Source organism: Triturus cristatus, chromosome 7, assembly GCF_964204655.1.
Source record: "Triturus cristatus chromosome 7, aTriCri1.1, whole genome shotgun sequence".
Lineage (NCBI taxonomy): Eukaryota > Metazoa > Chordata > Amphibia > Caudata > Salamandridae > Triturus > Triturus cristatus.
The window spans coordinates 807,727,168-807,751,938 of NC_140590.1; the positions used below are offsets into that span (position 1 = coordinate 807,727,168).

Sequence of the window (24,771 nt, forward strand, 5' to 3'; positions counted from 1 at the left end):
ACAAAATGCCCACCCACCAGAAATGACGTGTGAAGTGTGGCTCAATGATTAGAGCGGCAGACCCTGATGCAGAGGTCTAGCCCGGGACCAGGGTTCAATTCCCCGCATCGGCGGGTCTTGGGCTCAAAATTTCCACGGACCTGATAATTCTCGCCTCGGTGCCTATTCCAATCATGGAGTCCCACTCTGCAACTCTGGGCAATAGCTTGCTTAATCTCCACAATGGCCCCCACAAGGCTAAGGATACCTGGCCTCCACCTTGGGGGTGCCCAGGAGTGGACGCCTCACAGAGAAAGCCAGGATGGGTTCCACAGCGGTATTCGTACAAGCGCCTTGAGACCCTTGCGGGTGAGTAGTGCGCTATACAAGTATCAAATTTACATTTACAGCATAACTTATTGTGGCAACCTGGGCTAGCCATGTACATGAGCCATCAACGGCATGGCACCTCAGCCACACAATAGCGGAATGTGGGGAGAGGTGGGATCCAGGCATGTGCGACGGAGGCAAGTGACCCATGAATGAGAAGGTACACAATGCCAAGTGTGGCGGAGATGTGCTGGACAGACTGCAGTATGCAGACCACAGACACATCCATGTCCACATGCACTGCTGATGTATGGAGTGTAGTGGACAGTGGACACAACCAAGTCACCCCAGCCAGTGGGGAAGATCCCGGAAATGTAGCTTGTGACGTCCCCCCTGTAAGCGTGAGCGGAGTGGGCCGGCCCGGCATACGCCAGGCCAGCGTAGGGGTGTGAATTAAAAGCACGTAGCTCTGGGCATGGTTCTCTTCCGGAATGCCCAACATCTCTGCCAGGGCGGCGACTCCCAGCCCTCCACGAGGCCGACGCCATCGCAGTGAGCGGTGTTGCCTGCGATACTGTGCGCCTGCTGCACCCTGGCCAGCTTGTTTCTGAACCCCACTTGCCCGCACCTGCGCACCCAGGCCTCACTGCTCACCTGCCGACACCAGCGTGTGTGAAGGAGGGCCAACCAAGTGCCAGCGCAAACCCCAAGCCTGAGGCCCGTGAGCTTAGCAACCTCCTCAGACCATCACGGCCTCCGCGACACAGACCCGCAATACTCCTTTCTCGTTGACATACTCCACCGGCCTACACAGCTGCCAAGTCGGTCACACATTTGGAACTGAGTCTTGATTACGCAATGGCAGAGTACACACTTTATGGCTGACTTGATATCACTGTACTCCCTTCGATGTGGTGCGACCAACTCTTTCCATAGCATCTGCACGACACCTGTTTGTGGTCCCTTGCTGACTACTGCCTTCGGCCTACACTGCGGTCGAGTAGGTCACACAGTTGGAACTGAGTCTTGATTTGTGTATGGCAGAGTTCATATCATTGAACGCATGGAGAGGAGTAAGAGGAAGACGTGGTGCAGTCCAGAGGAAAAAAGGATCCTCATTACGGAGATGATCGAACACTACCAACACCTGCTCTGGTGTCACTAACTCTGTGCATCGCGAGCCAACGACACATGGCTGTGTGCTCCTGCTGACTGCTGCCTCGGGCCTACACTGCGGTCGAGTAGGTCACACATTGGGAACTCAGTCTTGATTTATTTATGGCAGATTTTATATCATTGTACTGGCGTCATCGCAGACTGCATACCCCTTCAGCTCCGGTGCCACTAAGTCTGTTCCCTGACAGCCATGGACACTTTCTGGTTGAACTTTGGTGTCGACTGAGTCTATGGACTGGGGGTTGTCTTCATCATCATGTCAGTGATACTTATTTATTGGCAAAAACGAGGCTGTAGCATTCCACTCCTCAATTTGCCGCTTCCGGATGGCTTCTACCCTCTGCATCATGCCCTGGAGGACACCTTCCACTGTCACCCGCAATCCTCCGCAACATTCACCTCGGACATCGATGAGGACCCGCTCAGCTCGCGTGGCCCATCTCACTGCACTGCAAGTCACCGTCCCGTAGCGGTGTGCTTGTGCCGGCCGCAGTGCATCCAGGGCCACTAACTCTGTGCAGCTCAAGTCAGGGACCCTGTCCGGTAAGATATTGGATGGCCTCTGAGACGATGGCCTTGGGGTCATCAATGCCATGTGTCTGTGGCCCTGTGCTGTCCGCTGCCTCCGGCCTCAACTGCGGTCCACCAGGCCTCACACATCAAATCGAGTTCTGACCGGCCCGGACGTCGCGTCACCACAGGAGGCACATGCCACCACTGCCAGAACTACCTCAAAACGCCAACTGCCAGAGTCGAAACAGCCGTACTGGCAGACTGACGGAGTTGCTCACACCTGTCATGGATGCCATCATCTGCCTGATACCCTGCTCAGCACTCCAGGTGCCATTTCTGAATGAGTTGGGTGCTGTGGTGAGCTCACGCAGCAATGTCACCTCAGGCAGTGTGGGAGACCTGGGACGATGATGAGGAAGATGATGCATGTGTAACACATACCACTGCAGCTGCATCAGGAATAACCCAAAGGGACACAATCCTAGACATTTTCTTCACATGAGCACACACAGCTCTAGTGCCCCAACCTCAGTGCACTGCAACTCACGGGCACTTCTGTTTGCAGATTGGGTGTTCTCTGTACTTGCTCCGGCTACCACCATGATGCTCCACAGTTGTCTCTGTAATGCTGGTGTTTTCTGTTTCCATTTTAATGGTGTTCACTGTTGTAGTTGTTGCCAGCACCAACCACTCCATGCGGGCTGGCTTACACTCACCCCACAACCATCCAGCACAGGCGTCACTGTACATGTGACCCTGCCAATAAAGGGGCCGGGCGCACATGCCAGTAGCCAGTTCCACAAACTATCTGCGGGTGTCCGTGTGATCATGATGTATGCATGAGGGCCCCGGGCCTACAACATTACATTGTGCTGTGTATATCAGACGCAACCATGTCACCGCTGGCAGCGGGTAAGACCTTGGACATGTAGCTTTGTTGTCACCCACGCAATACGTAAGAGGAGTGGACTAGGCCGTCGTGCGTAGGTCCAGCGTGGGGGTGTGAATGATGATTCCAGGGCTCTGGGCATGGTAATGTGCACATGCATGTGTATCTGTCGTGGTGTGAATCTCCACTGTGGGGTGTAGGTGGTCCCTGATGAGACTTGAACACCCACGTATGTAATCTACTGCGGCATCTATGAGCTCTGACCCCACCCGCACCTGTTCGGCCACCTCCTTTTGGCATTCTGACACCTGGCATTGGAATGCGATGTGTGCTTAGGCGAAGTGTTGGGAGCCAGCCGTGATGGCGGGTGCTTCCTGCTGTGTGGTCTGTGCAGGTGCTGGGGTTTCCTCTGTGTAGCTTGGCTGCCCTGCTCCTGGGGGTGGGTTGCCTAAGATGTCCATGGTCTGTTGTAGGGCATTGGTGTCGAAGGTGGTCCTCTCCAGCATCACTGATGAGTAGTCTGGTCTGCTCTGCTGGAGGTGTTGTTTGTCCCTCTGCAATATGAAGGAGAGATGTATGTTGACATTGTGTTGCCATGTATGTTGGCGCATTGTTCTAGTTTACATGCAGACTGTATGACAATGTACATTGTGACTGTTTGGGAGGTGCTGTATTTTTAATGCGGGACAGTGGACATTTGGACTACATGACGGATGTGTGGATGTACATGTGCATTTCCATCTCACAGTTTCCTGCTATGCTAGATGTGATTGGCCTGTTTCTGCGCATGAGCGGACCCAGTTGTGTCCTCTGTTATGCAGTGTCAGTGTTGCGCTTTGTGCCACATTATCGTCAGATGTGCTGTTATTGCTATGTGTGTGTTATGCAGTGTGTCACGGGGATCAGGGACATAATCCAGGGTCATTGTGGCTTTGCAGTGTGCTACACATCTTTATGAATGTGTGACATTGTGCCCATCTCCCCCCGTCTCCCCAGGCCCTGGTCCTTACTCACCCTGTTGATGTTGTGTCAGGTCCTATCGAGTTGTGTCTGGACTCCCAACTCCTTGCGCCGTCTCCACCCGCAAAACCACTTTCGGTGTTACAGTTCCTTCGAGCCCGAAGGAACTCTCCAAAGGAGCAGTATGTACAACACATCCCAATCTGGATCAGGTATATTGATGACCTGTTCCTGATTTGGGATGGTCCCTTAGATCTGGCTAAGGAATTCATAAATAAATTGGGGGACAATAATCTCAATCTGTCCTTCACACATTCCATCAGTACCTCACACTGTGAAGTTTTGGATGTAGCCATCAATATAGAAAATAATCGAATAGTCACCACTCTGTTCCGCAAAGAAATCTCAGGGAACACCCTACTACATGCAAACAGTAATCACCCCACACCACTCCGTAACAGCATTCCCTTTGGAGAGTTCCTTCGGGCTCGAAGGAACTGTAACACCGAAAGTGGTTTTGCGAAAGAAAAACACACTATGGAAAAGAGATTCGAGCAAAGAGGCTATTTGCCCAAAGTGATCTCAATAGCTGTAAAAAAAGTTGAAAATATACCACGCAATGAGGCACTGTTCTCTTCACAAAAGAAAGGGGAGAAAGAGAAAGGGACAGTCATCCCCAGGTTAATTACCACCTACAATAGCAGATCGAATACTCTAAGATATCTCATGAAGAAATACTGGGGATTACTCGAATCAGACCCTATCATTGGCACTGAGATAGGCCCTGCGCCCTTAATAACATATAAAAAATCCAAATCACTTAAAGACCAACTGGTGCACAGCTATCAGAATACTCCTGAGAACACTACTTGGCTAGGAAGTGCCAGGGGTTTCAAGAAATGTGGCTCGTGCAAAGCATGTGAGCACAGCAAAAACCGTGACAGTTACATCGCAGGAAAAAATAGAAAAAAGATCAATAAATTTATAACCTGCACCAGTGACTATACCATCTATGTCCTGGAATGCCCCTGCGGTTTGAACTATGTGGGCAGCACGAAACTACAGCTTAAGACCCGCATTCTACAACACATGAGAGCTGTGACCAATATTGACCTCAATTACCCCGTTGCGAGGCATTACCAAGAGAAACATCAAAGTAATGCTAAATTGGTCAAATTCTATGGCATTGACAGGATCTTACCCCTCCAAAGAGGGGGAGATCGCGAGAAACTTCTGAGAATTACTGAGTCAAAGTACATCATTGAACTCAATTCTAAGATTCCTAATGGGATGAATTATGGTGAAGAACTGGCCACTCATATAGGGATTTAGACCCCTTTTTTTCCCCGAGCGTGTCCTCACATTCATATAACATTTTTACACCTTTCCTTTAATACCGGAGCAAAGGGCATAGTATAAGAATGACCTGAGATGATATTAGGTTATTATATTATTGTTTATCTATAGCTAGGTTTAGCTTAATAATAGGTTGTCCCACCCTCCGGTGACATTTAGTTTTTATCGCATTAATTTTCTTTTTTCTATCTTCACTAGGTGTAGGTATTGAAATAGATTCTATTTCTCACGATCCTTATCACGAACAGTTGATGGCCCTGCCCCGTAATATCCCCCTCTCTTTCCTTATTTTAGCAAATGGTAGAACAAGTTATCGCTATAATTATCTATCCATCTACTTCATTGGTTATCTGAATATATTAATTCAATTATGAGATAATGTCGACATGTTGTTGAGGCTATGATAAACAACATGAAACTATCTTTAGAATAGAGTGGGGGTACATTACCCGTTATCTACATTCACAATTCACAATTATAAGTAATTGTCTCTGAAATATTGTCGGGGTACATTACCCGTTATTTATTTGAGCACCTTAGTACCAGGTGGGTACCTCAGCCAAGCACCCTAGGACTTCTCGTTTTATGGTTCATCAAATTTAAGGACAACAATTAATAAGTTGTGTCACATGTGGGAGATATTGCATCGATATATGGATAACCTGTATTGTGACTTGTCTTAACCTAATCTAAATGTTTAGGATTTACGAAGAACGTCCATATAATGTATCAGAAATTATTTCTATGGGAATATGTCATTGGTGTACACTGGGTACCTTTACCAGGTGCATGTATGATTTTGTGCCTTCAGTGAGACATTGTATCAATTTGTTAAATTGACAGTATTATTATTTCACATTGTCGGATGAATTGAAAAATAATTGCATGAATAGCATTATAATCATTAGCAATTTCTAGACATTATCATGGACTATTTTGAATCGTACAAACATACACAATTGAAATGGTGGAGCTCGATAGTATTTTTTCACTATCTATCATTTAGTGTTCATTGTGTACAGGAATGTGTGCTATTAGTGCATCATATGAATATGTTAATTGATTATGTTCTGCTGTTTGATGGACTTGTAAATAACTGTATATTTATTATTTGAATGTGTTATCATGGACTATTCTAAATGACGAAAATGTAAACAAATGAAATGTTTGATCGCGACAGTATTTCCTCACTATCCATCAACCATGACCTGTATTTCTAGGGGAATTTGGGCACGGGTCACTAACTTGACAAAGGCTTCGCCGAAACGCGTAGTTCTGTTCGTTTGAAACAATAATAAACTTATTGTTTTGTCCTGGGTGTGCCGCCGGATTATTTACTGAGATTTCTCGGAGTATATCCACACTGAAAATATATATATATATATATATATAGATATAGATATACTATATCTATGTATACTGTCATCAAGTGAGTCATGATGCCCCTTCGCTCCCTGCATCCACAGATATGGTTTATGTCCTGGCAGTTTTCATTTTTTTTATTTTAACATAAAAGTAATTAACCCAAACCAGAGTGCAATGTGTTAATTTTTTAGGTAAAATCACATTGTGGGTATTAGTAAAGTTGTTTTATGTGTAAAGTAATTGTGAAATGTAATCTGTGATGCAGTAAACAGTGTTTTTCTTATGAATATCCTGCTCTACTGTGGCAATTAACTAGAATTTGACCTTTGCACTGTAGTAATAAATATGTATGGGAGCAGTGAACCCCATGGCCAGCTGGTAAGGTCCCAGAGGGACCGCGCTTGCACCGAAAAAAATGATGTTGCTCTCAATACCATGTGTTATTGAGCTACATTTTTTTTCACTGCCAAAGCCACCATTCTGATTCACCTTACATCCTTGGGTTGCTGGAATGTGTTAGATCTGGTATCCATAGTGTTCGACTTTCTCCACTATTCAAGTCTTTGGAGATGTAGTACACTGTTCCACTTCTCCATGATTGACTCTGTGTCATGGATGTTCCAGCTGCAGGGCAGACCATCGACAGTCCAAACGGAACACAGGTAGGAGGAGATTGTCACTGGCATTAGGGGCTCCTTCTTAATTCACCCTACAGAACTGCTCCCAACATTTACCCCATCGCATTTCATACTTGATTTCAAAGGTCACTATGCAAATCTTCTTCATCACAATAATAATCCAAATTATGTCTAGCATCGTTAACCTCAAGCGATATTAAGCAGCACGTGAACATTAGCTAAACTCAATCTGAAGGCCGCTCCATCCACACTGATGACCTATTAAGGGCCGATGTAGCACTCAGTGATGATCACTCTACCCTTTTGAGAGCTCTGCTGAATTTTACCAATGGAAAGTTCAAGCACAGCAGCAAAAAAAGCAAAGCAAGCCGCAGGTATTTGATACTCCTGCATGAGACGCTTAACATGTATAAAGGAAAAGTATAGACCTACTTGAGGCCAGAGTCTGGCCTACTTGCATTCTTTGCAGACTTAAAAAACATGGCTCTTTCACCAATTGGAGGTTTCAGACGTACTGTCATGTCGCTTACCTTTGATTGCTCCAGTAAGCCTCAGTGTTGAACTGTTCTGCAAAAATAAATAAAACAGAAGAAAGGGTAGCAAGGGTTGATCAAACTTAGGGGTCGATTACAATGTTGTTCAGAAAGGCTCCGAATTGGATTCGGGTCTTCCTGACTGATTGGGAAAGCTTTCCAAATTACCGTTTACGATGTTCGGAAAGTTTTCGGACTTTCCAAGTCAGTTCTGGTTGGCATTCAGAGGAACCGAGTCGTTTGGTCTACAGACCGCATTTCCGACTGAGCAATTACGATGTCAGATTAGGACATCCTTCTCGAATTGGTTTGTCCGACACGGATTGGCAATCGGAATCAGACTTTGGGGGCCCGTAGCAGGCCCCCCTTCACCTGGAACCTTCCAAATGGGGCCTGTGGGAGTACCCTTTCAGACCATGCACAGTGTGGAAGGAACCAAGGGGTGCCTGCCACAGGGTGCACAATTTTCCTAACCCACCCCTTTCTTCAATGGGAGCCTGTGTTTTCGGTCAGAACACAGGCTCCCATTGAAGTCAATGGGAGTCCAACCGAGTGGTATTTGGAACCATCGTAATCGGTCGGTTGGACTTCCCGAATCCGATTCGGTCAGAATTATTTCCGACCGACATCGTAATTGAGCCCTAAGTAAATGAAAATATTGGAGGGAGAAAAACATAAAAAATGAATAATTCTGGGGAAAGATGTCTCTCTCAATCAATTGACAGTCACTTTGGCACATAGTGGAGTTTTTCTTGTAAGGCAGCGACTGCATGAAGGAAAGATGGGTTGTAATTGATGCAGCTGCCTTCATTAGTGGTGAAGATGATTCTAGTTCTCTATCTTTCTTTAGTCTGTCATCAAGTTCTTTGTTGTGAATCTGTATACATTGGTTGCAGTATATTTTGTGACTAAGGAGCCGTCAAAGCTCTTGTTCTTTGGCCAAGTAATCACACTGCGTTCCCATATACCTCTTTAATGGAAAGGAATATTTACTTTCTTTATTTGGGGGGGTCGGAACTTCCATGGCATTATCATCCAAAACAACTGCTGCGCGTTAATGAAACTTCAATTAATAATTGCAGCTTTTATTTTACATTTCACTCCAGTGCAGATTGTACAGGGAATGGGCCACATTAATCTAATGCTTTCCACTCCGTTAGTCCAAGAGAGAGAGTAGGATTTGTGGAGGCCATATTAAAGATATTTAAATTGTCATGTAGTTCCCACTGATCCGTAGAACCTGCCAGTTTCTTGGATAACATAAGCTTTGGGTGAGGTGCCCAGACTGATTCCGAACACCCCCACAGGATACGTTGGCCTAGAGGCCAAATATCTCACAGTACCACCATACACCCCCAAACCTTATCAGGGAGCGAATAGTTTCTGGCAACCACTGAACCAGACAACCCTGACCCCTCAGGGATCGTGGAAACAAATCAGAGTCTTTCGCTCAGTCACTTGTGCGTACTTGTTCTCAGAGAAAAATACAGAGATTAGACAATGGGACGTTTTTCAATACATTTATTGAACCAACGTTATTCTTGTATAAAATATATGTGCTGTGATAATCAGTAGACAGAAGCAGATGGAAGTGATTACAAGCACCAAAAGAATAAACAGTAGAAACAGTTCTACCATGGTGCTAAAACAGTGTACATATGCAGGCATATGATACAAGTCAGTAATCAGGCGTACTCCTACTATGCAAAGCCTGCTCTGCGTGTACCTAGAGTGTGTTCAGGTGTGAAGCCAAGAATCCCCCCAAAGGATGATCCAACCCCATTATTTGGCGGGAGAGAATGTATGACCCGATCTTGGTCACAAACCGCATTCCCCTCACGGAGGTGTCAGACTGTTGAGTGGTAAAGTCTCAGCATGCAGGGACCCCCGGTGTCAGCTGAAGTGCCACCTCTGCTATTCTTTTGGGAGGCTCATTATTTATAATAAAAAGCATCCTTGTGATGTACGTGTAGATTACCAATGTTATGGATTTGTAGATAGCCCTGTCGTCCCGTGGATGAAGATTGAATGACATTTGTACATTGTGCGCAAAAAGGCCTTGTACATGATGGTCGATGCATCGTGATAATGTTATGCAAAGCTAGATGTGTAAACAGAAGTCGTTCCAGAGAAACTAACCTAACATTGTCAAGCACACAAATATGTGCAAAAGGTCACAGCAGAAATGTTATTGTGGAAAATTAGGACACTGTAAGAAAAATGTGCAGCTCTGTTATTTGGGCCAAACCGGGCCCATAACAAAATACTCTAAATATATAAAATTACGTAGAATAGGGAGGGGTGAGACATGACAAGCACACTTACTGCCATATGCATATAACCACAGGTGAGAAGTTGAAGAATTTGCAGGCTTGGTTGTAAAAAAATGACTTATCAGGTGTGTCTTGTTGTAAAATAGCAGTTCTTTGCTGACAGAACAATTAATTTATTAATCTGATTTGTAGTGAGAGTGACTGGGGTGAAACCCCAGTCAGAACAACAGCGGGATTGGTCGGGCAGTGAGGAGTGATACTTACAGCAGATTAGGAAATGGACAGGATGCAACTGGTGACCCTCGTCGGTCTCTCTAAAGCTTGGCATCATCATCATCATCACACACTGGAAGGATTTACACCTCTATCTCAACCAGTGATTGGCCTCTCTGCTGGCATGGGAGCGAGACTGAACCCTTCTTGTTATTACTAAAAAGTGTTGTTTGTAGTCAATATGCCCAAACACATAGTGGCCAGGCTTGAGGCCAATGAAAAAATATTTTCACGCGGTAGATTGTGTAATTCGTCATAGGAGGCGGATGGGTGTGAAGTCCAGACCCCAATGGCTTTTCAAAAACTCTGATGAGTCTTATAACTGCTATTTGGCTTGAGTATCTGGAAACTATTTACCTGCTGCCCTGCCCAGGGGACACTAGAATGTCCTTAATCTTCCTGAATCAGCACTGTGCGATTATAATGGTCTACCCAGACTATGCAGCTGTTTAAGTGTTACCAATAAAGAAACAATATACCCTCTTGTTGACCCCCTTGAAATGGAGTGATATGTTTGACTTGTGCCAATGAATCCGAGAGCACCCGTAATTCTTTCACTTTCTCTTAGAATAGATGTCCAGTGCAGCACATCATGTGGACACGCTTGAAGCAAGTGGCGTTAGTGGCTGGAGTAAAGTCAGATCTAGTGGCTGAGTTGCAATGCTGCCTAACAGCTTTTTTCAGACGTAGTAAAATGGTTGAAAAGTTGTCAAGTATCTGTTTCACTTTGTGGTTAAGAAGCTAAGTGGAAGCTGGTCAGGTGAATAAATGGGGATGCCGGTTAATTATATCGTGTTAGATGCCCCGGATTATAAATTGGGATGTGGTCTAATGAATATGTTTAGATGTGATATATCATTAATGACTTGGTATCGTTTATTGATTACTTTGAGACGTGATCTGGTGAATGTGTGGTATGCTCTTCCTCTTTGCAGAACTAATCTTCCCTTTTCCTCCCTTACTCTCCATAACACTCACCTTCCTCCCCCATCCCAGACAAAAGCCTGCACATCTGCTCAGAGCAGGCGGTAAATGTGGTAAATTTGTGCATTAAACCTCTCAGAAATGGGAGAATACCACACAGTATTTACATGGCCACACAGTTAGTCCCCATTCTGAGGGGTTTAACTTGTGCTAGGAGTAAACATGCGTGGAGACACCGGTTGGAAACAGTATTCAACCACATGGAATCTCAGTGCATGCTTGCGCCTAACTCATAATTTCGGCCTAAATCTACCTTCATGGTATTTTTATTCTTGATGTGTAGGTCACAATATTTTTGTAACAAAATCACCGGCCTTGATATTCTGACATACAGCCCTGGCTAAGGTCTGATTTACAGTTGAGTAGTAACGCTCAGTCATCATCTTCTCTTTGCAGTACTTCAAACTCAAAGCACCATAAAAGAGCCAGAAGCCCGCTTGCAATGGTGCAAATCACAGCGGGAGGGTCTTCAGCCTTCTTGTGAATGGCATTAATTACTGCTATAACCTCAAAGTCTCAGGAAAGGTGTTCCAGGCTATGGATGGCGGAGCTGCAAAGGCTTAGGCAGCAACTCTTGGCTCGTTAACCTTGGGTTTAGTGATTAGAGCTTTGTTGCTATGCAGCAATGTTCTACTAAATTGGAGAAAACAAAATGTACCTGAGCATTCTCATACTGCATCTCATGGGTAATCATCAGCAATTTAAATCTTACTCATGCCAATTGTTATTGCGATACCGATGGTAAGTGGGCATCTCCTCTTCATACTAGTGCTATGTGGGATGCTTTGTAATAGCAAAAAAAACACACAACCAAATTATGATTATACAGTACCTTTAGCTTATCTTAGTTGTTCTGTAGTCCCTGCGAACACCACATTACTATATTCTAACTTTGGGGACTATCATAGCTCTGGCAATGGCAGCGTTGTATTCTTTGTATAGAAAATAGCTGATCTATGTCAACAATTTAATAAGACACGTGATTCAGGATATATTATGATTTGTGATTGAGGATTAGGTGTTGGCCTATGAATAAGAGAATCAAAAATGGCTCTCAGTGGCTTATCATTAGGTCTCGCTTAGGCAGCGCATGCGTTGTCTCTTCGAGACATGATGTATCTACGCTGTGGGCTTATAGCCCACCCATCACTTTTAATTTGTTGCTTTGCGTGTTCTTTGCAAAGGTTTGCTTCTCTGTGGTCAATGTTGGTTATATGTCCCTCCTTTTTTTGTGTCGAACCCTCCCATGGAGCATTCCCCTCTTACTTGTGGGCTTGCCTTTTTTTTACACATAGGTTTGTTTAATTGCACTATTTATTTTATTTTATTTCTGCACGTGTTTTTGAAATGTCAGCATTTCCTCCAGTATGCATTCACCTGACAGAAGTTCATCAATGATTGCTATAAAGTGTATCAGCATTTGGCATTTTGTTTCCTGTTCTTTATTTTGTTTCCAATCTGCATTTGTTGGGGTTTTGCCATTGTTTTATTTCATTTTTTCAGATTGGCATGTCTAGGCATTGTATTTTTTTGTAGGCACAGAGATAGCCAATGCTGAGACTCGAACCCTGTTGCCCAGTTCCAAAGTCAGCAGCTCCGGAAGTTACGCCACATCCTCTCTCCAAATCAATCGGCTTTTTTTTGTGTTCCTGCAGTTTTTTTTTTTTTTTCGATCAGCATGTCTCTGCATTGTTGTTTTTTTGTTATAGCCACGTGGAGAGCTGGCGTAGTGACTCAAACCCAGTTCCCCATTTCCAAAGTTAGAAGCTCTGGATGTTATGCCACATCCTCTCTATTGAGGACTCAAGAAGAGTTCATTTGTTTTTAGCTGTCTTCCTCATGCACATCTCTTCCCCTGTGTTGCTCTATGTTACCCTGTTGCATAGAACTGTGCGCTCTCCCTATTGTCTACCCTCCTCCTGCACTCTCCATATTGTTCTTACGTCTCTTCAGCCCTCTCCGAGTTGCTTTCATATCCATCACCCAACTCAACCCCATGTTGCTTTCACATTCCTACCCCCACCCTTTCCTGTGTTGCCTCTGTGAAAGCATTGTCATCTATTTGCCCCCCACAAGATGTAACCATGCTGCAATCCTTCTTAGGCACGGCCAATTACTGCTCAAAATACATTTGTGATTTTGCTATAATTAGTGCCCCATTGAGAGACTTAACAAAGCGAATTGTCCCAATCCAGTGGTCTCCTGAATGCGACCACAGTTTCAGAGATATAAAACATGCAATGGAGAGTGCAACTGAAATGGCCTATTTTGATCCTTAGTCACATACTGAGATCGCAGTAGACCTGAGTCCGGTGGGGCATGGGGCAATTTTGCTCAACAAATGGGCATCAAAATGCTCAGAGACACATTATGGCCAGTAGAAGCCTGTCAAAACAGAATTTGCCTATTCTCAGCCAGAAAGGAGAGTCTGTTTGTAGTGTGGGCCTGTGAACATTTTCATGTCTTTCTATATGGAAAACGTTTCACTGTCATCACTGACCACCAGACTTTGCTCACTATTTTTGGAAACCCAAAAGCTAAGATCCCCCCTCGTTTTGAGAGGTGAGTACCGCAACTACAAGAGTACGACTATGTGATTGTACTTAAGCCAGCGAAAGATCAAAACCCTGCAGATTACTTTTCACGAGTACCGCTACATCGCCACAGTTCAACATCCAAAGCAGCTGAAGAGTATCTCAACTTGATTGTGAAGTCCAGCAAGCCAGCAGCTCTTTCCATTGAACAGATTATTGCTGCTACCAATCCTAATAAAGATATGCCTGTCCTCAAAGACATCATTACGCGTATAACACAATCTTTGGAAAAAAGTAGTCGGCCGTTGCTGATTATGTTGAATCCCAAAATTCAAAAATGTACAAGATGAGCTAGCTGTTACCCAAAAATGTATAATATTGAGAGGCTCAAGTATAGTCATACCTGTGAGTCTGAGACTGCACGTGAATTGAGCTGGCTCATAAAGGACATTGTGGCATTTTAGCCACCAAAAGAGCTCCAAGAGAGCATGTGTGGTTCCCTTGCCTAGATGGATGAGTTGAAAAAGAGCTGAAAGTGCACCACCTTTGCAACTGTTTATCCTCCAATATGATGCAGCATCCGTGGTCAATGTCTGACCTTCCTGTGCAGGTTTGGGAGAGAGTGGCAGTTGACTTCGTTGGGCCTCTAGGAAATGGACATCACCACATGGTAGTCATTGATAAATATTCATGGTTTCCTTTGGTGGACAACTTATAATCGACAACCCATGACAAAGTCAGCAAGCAGCTTGATGACATATTTGCAGAGTGGGGCATCCACACTATTCTCAAATCTGATAATAGCAAAGAGTTCAAGGAGTTTCTTTTTCGACTTAATGTCAAGCATCAAAAGGGTACAGCTCTTTGCCTCAAGCCAATGCTGTTGTTGAACGATTAATGGGCACCCTCAAGAGGGTATTTCAATGAGCATCAATGGAAAGAATCAATCTAAACCAAGCCCTTCGTACTTATTGATCAACTCCTCACTCCACAACTGTTGAGAGCCGTGCCATCTTTCTATTTGGAAGAGACATTAGAACCAAACTACGACAATGGACATCGGGCTGATCAAGGAATGCCGATAAGGTTCATTTCATAGACTCTTCTCGAAAGTGCAGGATGAAAACCTATGCAGATCAGTGCTGATGTGCACAAGAAACAGTCTTCGACAAAGGGATCTGGGTACTGAGGGTTTTAACATGTAAAGGACACATGGTGAAGGCGCATCATCCCAAAAAGTCCAATCACACAGGACTCGTCAAACTTTAAACACTTACCTTGATGTTCGTCATCTCGTGAGCTCACGAGTGAGGCGACACTGCCTGAATGTCCAAATCAAGCTCCTGGGCCTATGTCATTGATGCATAATCAAGGTGTACATCAAATACCTCATAACACCTGATCTGACGAACTAGTGCGAGCGCCTCAAAGATTCATTGAGGAACTATGACTATGACTATGTTGTCTGTACTTTTCATTTGAAAAAGGGGGAGATGTAGTGTTGTGATATTATGCGCGCTAGGACCCTTGCGGTTCTGGATGGACTCTAAACAGGAATGACGTAATCTGCTGGGAGGTGTTAAGATGTGGTTTTAAAAGTTATGATGTAATGCGTGCGGTGTGTGATCGTATGTGGAGCAATAGAGCTGTTATAGAGCTCCATGTGTGGTGTGCTCATTTGCATGCATATGGGCTGGGAACGACGCTACAGTCAGCTATGTAGTTAAAGGCAAAGCCATTCATAACTTTGAATTCTAGGACAAGTAGTTAATACAAGGCCCTGTTTTGGCAGATAGTCATCCAACCTGGTGACAACAGTGTAAATTAGGGGTAAGACCTCAGAGGTTATAGAGAGTCCTGGTCATAAAATGTATTATCTTATCCAGAGGTGAACATTAATGTTTCAGAGGTCTGCAAATAAATTGCTGTAGTAGTCCGGATTAGTGAAGGCTAATGTGGGGAATAATTATTTAGATCATGTAAGGGGGATGTTAGTGTACTTTTGGTTAATGTTTAGCAGTGGATATCTAGCTACAATAGCTGTGGATGTTATGAAGGACCCCAGTGACGCCTCCCCGGCTAAGACGGAGGGGCGTCGCCCCATTGCCTTGAAGAACAAAAGAAAGGAGAAAAAAAATTATAATAAGGTAATGTTATTATCGTTTTATTTTGTCCTCCTGCTGCGGCAGCTTGTGTGAGGGGGCAGGGTGGGGCTGGCTGTTTGGCTGGCCCTCTCGGGCCGCGCAAAATAGTCATGCGCACTTTCCCTGTTCCACACGCAGGCTGCCGCAGCAGGAGGACAAAATAAAATGATAATAACATTACCTTATTATAATTTTTTTTCTCCTTTCTTTTGTTCTTCAAGGCAATGGGGCGACGCCCCTCCGTCTTAGCCGGGGAGGCGTCACTGGGGTCCTTCATAACATCCACAGCTATTGCATGGAGAACATGCACAACCCTCCAGCCCTTGGCTGAGCGCTGTGTCACAGTGCTCAGACCAATCACAACGCTGCGTTGCAGTGTTGTCATTGGCTTCATGGAGCATGGGAGCCCTGGTGCATCCTGCTTCCTGTTTCTCCATAAGAAGCCAGGATGAGGAAGGGACGCAGGAGAGGTGGTGGCTGCCGGCCAGCAGGCCGGCCGGAAGTTAAGTGATTTTTTTAAACCCGATTTCCACCCACCCCACTGCTGCTTCCAGGTAGCAGCCCCGACTGAAGGACCCAGGTGCATAGTAGGGTTGATTGTTAAGCCAAGGTTTCTAGCTGATGAAGTTGGGATGGGAGTTTCAGGGGAAAATATTATTGGGTTTATGGTAGTTGTAGGTGCATTTTTAGTAGTGATATTGATAGTTTCCTTCATAGAAGAGTTCAACAGAAGAGAGTAGAGTGCCTTCCAGTGCATGGTGGAAATGAGACCGTCAGAAATTGCATTTTGATGGGCAGGGGTAAAAGTTGGAAAAGAAAAGATTTGGGTATCATCACTGGGTAGAGATGATAAGGTACATCAAAGGAGGAAAAAGTGCATTGACAGATGTAGTATGTATAGAGAAAAGCAGAGGGCCAAGGAATTAACCCTGTGGGCACCAGATAAATCCTACTAATTCCAGTCCTAGCATATTTGGGGCAAATGTGTGACAGATGGATTAAGTGCATGTCAAAACTTTTGTAGCAATATAATTATAATGCAGAGAGGTTGGCTTGTGAAGTAGAACATTTTACAGAATATGTTTTTGCAGACTACTTTGTCAGAAGCTACCATCTGTACTTGTTACGTACATACAGATCAACTGGCTTGTTTTTCAAGAAGGAGTAATTTAATTTCTTTATGAAGCTCTAAATCAATAGGAAAATCCACCAGTGGATCCCTTCCCCATCTAGAAGGTATGGTTAAGAAATCCAGGTTTATTACTGACTCCAGAAATTGTAGGATTTTTCATGCCATTGAAATCTAAGTCAAACCCTTAGGGTGTGATCTAAGGATTGCATCATTATTTAGTCTTCTTGTTAGATTTAAATGTTGCAGTCGATTCATTTAGATTTTTTGTTGTAGCTAACCTAAGATGTGGTTCAGCAACAGTATTTAGATGTGATCTACTAGTCAGGCTGAAATGGTGTTGAATAGTAAAATTTAGAAAGGGTCCAATGTTAGGTTTTCGATGGAATATACTACTTAAGGTCAAAAGAGGTTTAGATATGCTCTATATAAAATCAATTCACATGTGATTCAGCAATCTGGGACTAACACATTTTCATTATCAGGGCCCAATTCATTACCCAACAAGCCCCTTCACGCTGGGTGAGTGAATACCAAAACCTACCAATTTCCAATTAGAATATCATCCTCACATATACTTTGTGGCGATGCGATCTTTATTTATGCAATCAGGGTTTGGCAAACTAATACTTGGATCTAAAAATACTCATTATAAACCAAAATCGATATCTCTAATAAAGACAAACTCACTTGTATATTTATAATGCTTTATCTAAATAATGTGATTGCTCATCATTACAATACAGTATGAATCATAAATCACCATACAAGAGACAAATAAATGAGAAATGACAAAAGAACATCTCAGCATCAATGCAATGAGTGATTTGAAAGGCGTAGAGATAAAAGATTAGAGACAAAAGACATTTGCAAAATGATTATGCAAATTCAGAAATTATACTAACCCATAAAGGAAATTAGGAAAAACTACTCTCTGGCCATGAGAGCAGCAAGGCCCCTCAAGAAGAGTCGAAGAGCAAAGACTAAGTCAGGATTTAGCAAACAGGAACAGCCAGCCCAAAAAGGAATAGGAGACAGCAACGCAGCCCTCTCCGCTCGTAAAGTAGAAAATCACGCAATCTCCAAATCCCTCCCACTGGGTACCTAATATTATACTCTAAACCCCAAAAAGACCAACCCACATTGTATCATAACACGCAGTTTCTCTTCATTCTACTGGGGGTGTACTGTCACACCACTCTCGTCATGACTCTTCTGTAAGACTGTCAATTGTCCTCTTTATTCATCTTATTAACTTCCTGCCCAGGAAATAAGAATTTGAGCTCCTGTCATACACATTTCCACCATCTCGTTCATGTAGCAACTTTCATGCCTCGATTGTTCAATTGCGCCACTCTCTGAGGAAGTGTTCCTCTTCCAAAGATGATTTTGTTTCTCCACGCAAACTTTGGCAGGCACGCAGGACCCGTCAGGGACAAACAGTTTTCCACCTTCCCTTTCTCGCTCAGATTAAACCCGCATTTATTTTCTAAAAATGACTCTCGGGCCTTTTCATCAGAGCAGAAAACATACTTCTACGGAAAACAAACACAATCATTATTAATCACTTATAAAGCTATACCATAGCGCACCCACCCTGTGTGTTGCATTAACCCATGCGCATCCCAGAATAATGTTATTTCCAACGCATATTAGTATAGAACAATCAAGTAGCATTAGTCCTTTTATTTTCCATTAGTCATATGCATTTGTGGCCTACTCAAACATTTTAGTTTGCGCTTGCACAGTTTTATTTTCCCTCGTGTTATCCCTTTTCGCATTTAGTTTGCACACCACACGATTAATGATTTCACACTATGGGTGTTCAATCCGAGCAGGTTTCATTTAGTGAAAACCCTGCTCCGTCACATGTGTGTTTTACCAGGTAGTAATTGAATGTTTGCGCTGACATATGTAAACTATGTTATTCTGTGTGTTCTGTGCATTGATGCATGACGATGACCTGTGCACTATTCACCATGCATTCATTTCTTCTCTTCCAGTTTGGCTGCATCCAAAGAGGTCAGCGCCTCGGCCCGCTCTCCTCCTAAACTGACCCCCATGTCGCCATCAGATTTCCTGGATAAACTGATGGGTAAAATCTCTGGATATGATGCCCGGATCAGGCCCAACTTTAAAGGTAAGATCACTTTAACACAAGCGAACAAAGTATAGCGGTGGAAAAGTTGACATTATCCTTCAGGGGAATCAGGGAGGATCACTGCAGGCTGTTTTAAATAAAAGAATAGCACAGCTTGGGCACAGCAAGCTGCAAGGCAAGTGACCCGGGCAGGTAACTGACCCTGACACTCACCTATGGTCAAGTATGACTTTTGAACAAATCATTTCAGAGACAATAATCTGTTGGAAAATCTCCCAATTTCCCACCTTCGAGTGAGAGGCGTGATTGGGCATGTCTGACTCTGCAGTACTTCTTGCACTAAAGGTTAGGCTGGACTCGAACAGGGTTCAATGGACAATACTGACTCCTTTCACTTCCCCTCCAGCCTACAGTGCTGATAGAGTGATAAACAAATTAAGGCGGCCTACTAATATCCTCTTTCAGAGTAATTGGTCTAATGTACGGACGAATGGACAGGAGTGAATTACAATCTGCAACTTCATGACCAGCTTCCAATGTTTACAATTAATATATGTATGGTATGGGTTATGGTTATTCTATTTATAGACAACATTATGACTTAAAGTGATATCACTAGGGTGTTTGGGAACCCTGCAAGCTAGAACAGCAATTGCTTTTCTAATATTTTTCAGTCCCAGGCCACAATTTGCATTTATGTGCTGACACCAAATCAGGCACTGACTCCTATGTGAGCATTACTTGGTATTACAACCCAGGGGAAATGTGGTCACAACGAGGGGTTTTCTCTGGCCAATTTTGGCCATGTAGAACCTGGCGCAAATCAATGAACAAATACAGCACATCTTGCTATGGGAATAACCCGCACTATTAGGAAGTTATCGTCCATTTTCATGATGTACAAATTGGAATGTGGTGCAAATTGAGCACCCGATGAATACTGAACCCTGTGTAATTAGTATTTACTGCTTATGCAATTAATTGAGAGGCTGAAGAATTTGTGCGCCTCTCATTATTGGAGCCTGGGTCTCTTTAAAATCACCTGCTGGAAAAGACAAGACACAGTGCTGAGTGGGTCACTTAGGCTCATGCTGTGTGAGCAGGTGTAAAAACACACCCTACAAAGAACACTTTCACCAGGACTGGGGTGTGCTTATGACTCAGATTAATACCTGTGCTCTAATAAGCGGGGATTAACATTCAGAAACGGTCACTGTGCCCATTTCCCATTCGTATTGTTTTTTACCCAAAGGTTTATAGCGGCAGATGCCACCTGGTGAAGCCTGGTGGTGACTGCCCAAAGAAACACATAAGGAGTAGAATTTAAGCTCAACCTGTTATTTGAGTCAATGTCAAAAGGGTGGAGGTATGATTTTCCCTCACTGTAGCACCACTACTTCATGGCTTGTATGCCGGAACCAGGCATGCCATTACCACACATGCCTCAACAATGCGTCTTTACAACGCATTAGTCTTTACCACGCATGTATTTACCATGCAAACTTTTACCACGCATATGCCTTTACCACGAATGCCTTTAAAACGCAAATGTGAGTGTCTTGCAGTTAAGTATAAAACCTGAGAATTTTAGCAGTTATAATTAGCTGAGCTAACTATAACCTATGCACCCGCAATGCACTGCTTATGACCTCATATATTACATCACTCATGACATGGTCAGTGACATCACTCATGTCATCACTGATGACATCTGAAATTACATCACGGATGACATGATTAGCCCCGGGAAGTTGGTGGTCCCCAGGGCTGCGGGAAGCTACGTAGGCACCCCCCACATGCATAAAAACCAATGCCCTGGGAAGATGACAGTCCCTGGGGCTTTCATAAGCCCTGCGGTCTTTGGTGCTTTCATAGGTCCTTTGGGGGTGGGGGTGCCCCCTTCCTATTTCACTGGCAGGTCCTGGCCCATCTGGGGCTTGATTGAAGACAAGCGTGGGAGCCGTTTTTTTTTATTTGTATTTTTACAACAAATTCGCAAATTTCTACTGAAGAGATTTACACCAAATAAGAACAAGCATTTGCAATGCAATTGGTCTCGCCTTTGAGACCTTATATGTTTTTAGCTATGCAGCACATTAGCCTGGGTGTTGAAACATCTACTGTTCTTTAACATAGAGGGAAAGTAAGCACCAAGCTGCGTGACACGCCAGGTATGGGAACACATAGAGCGACATATTGCCTTTCAGCGGGAAATGGTATAGTCCAAAGCTCTGTTTTTAATCTAAAATCAGGGCCTTCGGTGGTCATATCCCTGAAAATACAAGATTTAAAAAAAATATTATTGTCTACGGGTGCTCTTGGAAGACAATTTCTATGGACTGGAATCTAGAGAATGCTAAAGTGATTCTGGTATTTTACTTGACCTCTGCTGGTCGTTTTCTATCAAGAAAGTTAAATAGAGGCAGTTGCCAGAAAAATTTAAAAATGAAAGTCTCTCAGCAGAAAGTAATTCTGGTATCTTACTGACCTCTACTGGTCCTTTTCTATTAAGACAGTTAAATAGAGGCAGTTGAACAGAAAAAAAAGTCCCTAAGCGGAAGCAGACAAGTCCTAGGGCTAATCTCCAGAGCCCACATATAAGTATATACTAATATATAAGTATATACTAAAGTATATACAAGAGGTCTCAAATGCTCGATCTAAAAAGCAGAATCTGCATAACCAAATCTACCTTTCTGCCAACTTTGGTGTAATTCCATCCAGCAGTTTGGGCTATAGGCAGGTTGACAAGTCCTATGGGAATTAATATGGGGAACACACCTTTTTTTGAGCCACCTTTTTCTGAACCCAGCTTGACAGGTCACCCCAAAACTTTTCATGCACTACAAGAATCACTAGCACACTTTTTAGGGGAAATTTCATAATGAATCGTCAACCAGCCTCAAAGTTATAGGCAAGACAATAAATGCTTTTCCTATGGAAACATGATCCTAACAATATTTACCTACTGGCTATCGGCAGTAGGTAATATATATATATATATATATATATATATATATATATACAGGAGATGCAGGAACTATGGGAGACAGAAGGTGCTGGATATGATGATGATAAGGATTATTACAAAATATTGATGACATGGAAAAACAAACGACTGATCACTGAGGATGAATACAAATTTCTGAAAAAGGACATTCCGGTAACCCCATCTATGTACTTTATCCTCAAAATCCATAAAGACATTAACAAACACCCTAGCAGACCTATCATATCTGCCAGGGATGGAATCCTAGAGAAGACATCAGTTTATATAGATTATTTTTTACAGGACTATGTAAAATCTTTGCAGTCATATGTAAAGGATACCGGGGACTTTTTACGCAAAATCAGTCAAGTGGTCTGGAGGGAGGGTTACTGGATGTTAGCACTAGATGCTACATCTCTCTATACCAGTATTAAACACAACGACGGGTTACGAGTAGCACAGTACTATCCATCTCAAAGGCCAAAACAATACAAGGAGCATAATGACATGTTGCTCGAGATGTTAGAACATTGCCTCACGAATAACAATTTTATGTTTAATAATCTCATATATTAACAAATTAGGGGCGTAGCCATGGGGATCAGTTTCTCTCCCAGCTACGTCTGTCTCCATATGGGCAGCTGGGAGGAACTGGTCCTCAGGCGCCAATTTGGAAAAATATTTGATGACAACATTAATATTTGGCTGCGATATATCGACGATTTATTTGTATTATGGGATGGTACTAAACAACAGGCAGAAGAATTTGTAGCCAGAATTAACGCAAATGATCTGAACCTTCATTTTACTGTAACTTTGAGCCAAACATCCATCACGTTTCTAGATACTGAGGTATATATACATAACAATCGAATTGAGACAAGGCTTTATTGAAAGGAAACCTCTGGAAATTCTACTCTACATGCTAGTAGTGCACATCCTGCACACCTCATTAGCAGCATCCCATACGGGGAGATGCTACGCCTCAGACGAATTTGTAGCAACGAATCAGATCTGAGGGAGGCACAGAAGTATAGTAAACATAGATTCCGTGAGAGGGAATACTCAGATAAAGTTATCAGCAGCGCCGTCATGAAATCCATGAGACACAGTAGAGATGAGCTTTTAATTGATTAAAAGGAGGTGGTCCACAATGTACTTCAAGACGGAACTATAGACAAAGTAAGTGTCGGAAGCGAGATTAACCCATTTAGAATTATTATGGGTTACAGCAGACAACATACTAGCCTCCACAGAATAATCAATAAGAACTAGCCTACAATACTGAGTGACTCAGTGATTGGACCCACATTACCACCCAGGGTGTCCATCACACATAGCAGGGCCCCCTCTATGAGGGACATGTTAGTCAATACCAGTTCTGAAACAATTGAGAAAACTACTTGGCTGCAGACGAACAGCGTTGTTTTAAAGTGTAAAACCTGTAAGGCATGCCTCCATGGAGTTAACACCAAAACATACAGAAACCCCTTTAGTGATAGGGAACATAAGATCCATAAGCTCCTCACATGCAAAACTGAATATGCTATATACGTACTTAAATGTCCATGTGGGCTTCAGTACGTGGGAAGCACGAAGTTACCTGTGCACAAGCGTATTTTGCAACATCTTCGTGCTATTTCCAACTAAGACAATACATATCCCGTGGCACGACATTTCAGGGAGTGTCACAACAGTAGCAATGAGGGGCTTAAATACTACGTGGTGGACGCGATTTCACCTAGTAGAAGGGGTGGTGACAGGGAATCCAAACTGCGTAGATTAGAGACAAGATACATTCTCCAGTTTGATTCCACAACCCCTGGGGGGTTAAATGCCACGGAGGATTTACACACTTGTCTGGGATAAAGGACAATATCAGCGGGTTCTATCTGTGTATTTTCAGACATATACACAATATATGAATATGTAATTTGAACGTCTTTTAACCTGCCATCTTAACATGGATGTGTTATTATAAATTTGCCTTACAGGCACTTTTTATATTTATATATATATATTTATATTCTTATATTTATTTATATTTTTATATCTAAATCAGTGTGGGGAATTTCATATACCTGTGAACAACTATTTGCAGTTGTGACAGGGACCCACACTCTCCAGAGGTCATTTTGGAGTAACACGATGGGGGAATTCAGGTATAAGACATTTCATCAACATATCAACGGTATATACCCATTACACAGTTTTAGAACCCAACATAGAATATTTTAGAACCCAGGGTGTAGTACAGCAGCAAGGCCACATACCTGAAATTAACATTGGGCAGCTCTTACAGTGCAAAAAACTGTAAGTCAAACAGTAACTGTCGAAGAGGAATCATTCAAGTTTTTTTAACAGTCACTTTATACAGGCTTTATTCATCACAAAGGAAAAGTTCTTACACACACAGGTAACTGCTACATAGACATTAATTGTAAATTACCAATGCAGGAAACACTTGATAAGGGGATTTAACCCGGAATACAACAATCTATTGTTTCAGTTAGTGTTGTACAATATATGTATATAATCCATAGTGGGCAATCATAACAATTGCCTCAAGAAAGAGGGTTGTGAATCCAGTATTAAGCATTTATGC

The 24,771-nt window shown here is 43.3% G+C and overlaps 1 protein-coding gene across 4 annotated transcripts in view; it reads left to right on the top strand.

Annotated features, from left to right (window-relative positions):
* GLRA1 (glycine receptor alpha 1) overlaps window positions 1-24,771 on the top strand; it is a 404,715-nt gene that overhangs the window by 225,108 nt on the left and 154,836 nt on the right. For all 4 annotated transcript variants that reach the window (XM_085617658.1, XM_085617660.1, XM_085617659.1 and 1 more), the window contains exon 2: window positions 19,080-19,216. In XM_085617658.1, the coding sequence (XP_085473784.1) occupies window positions 19,080-19,216 (137 nt within the window). The remainder of the gene's footprint in view (window positions 1-19,079; window positions 19,217-24,771) is intronic.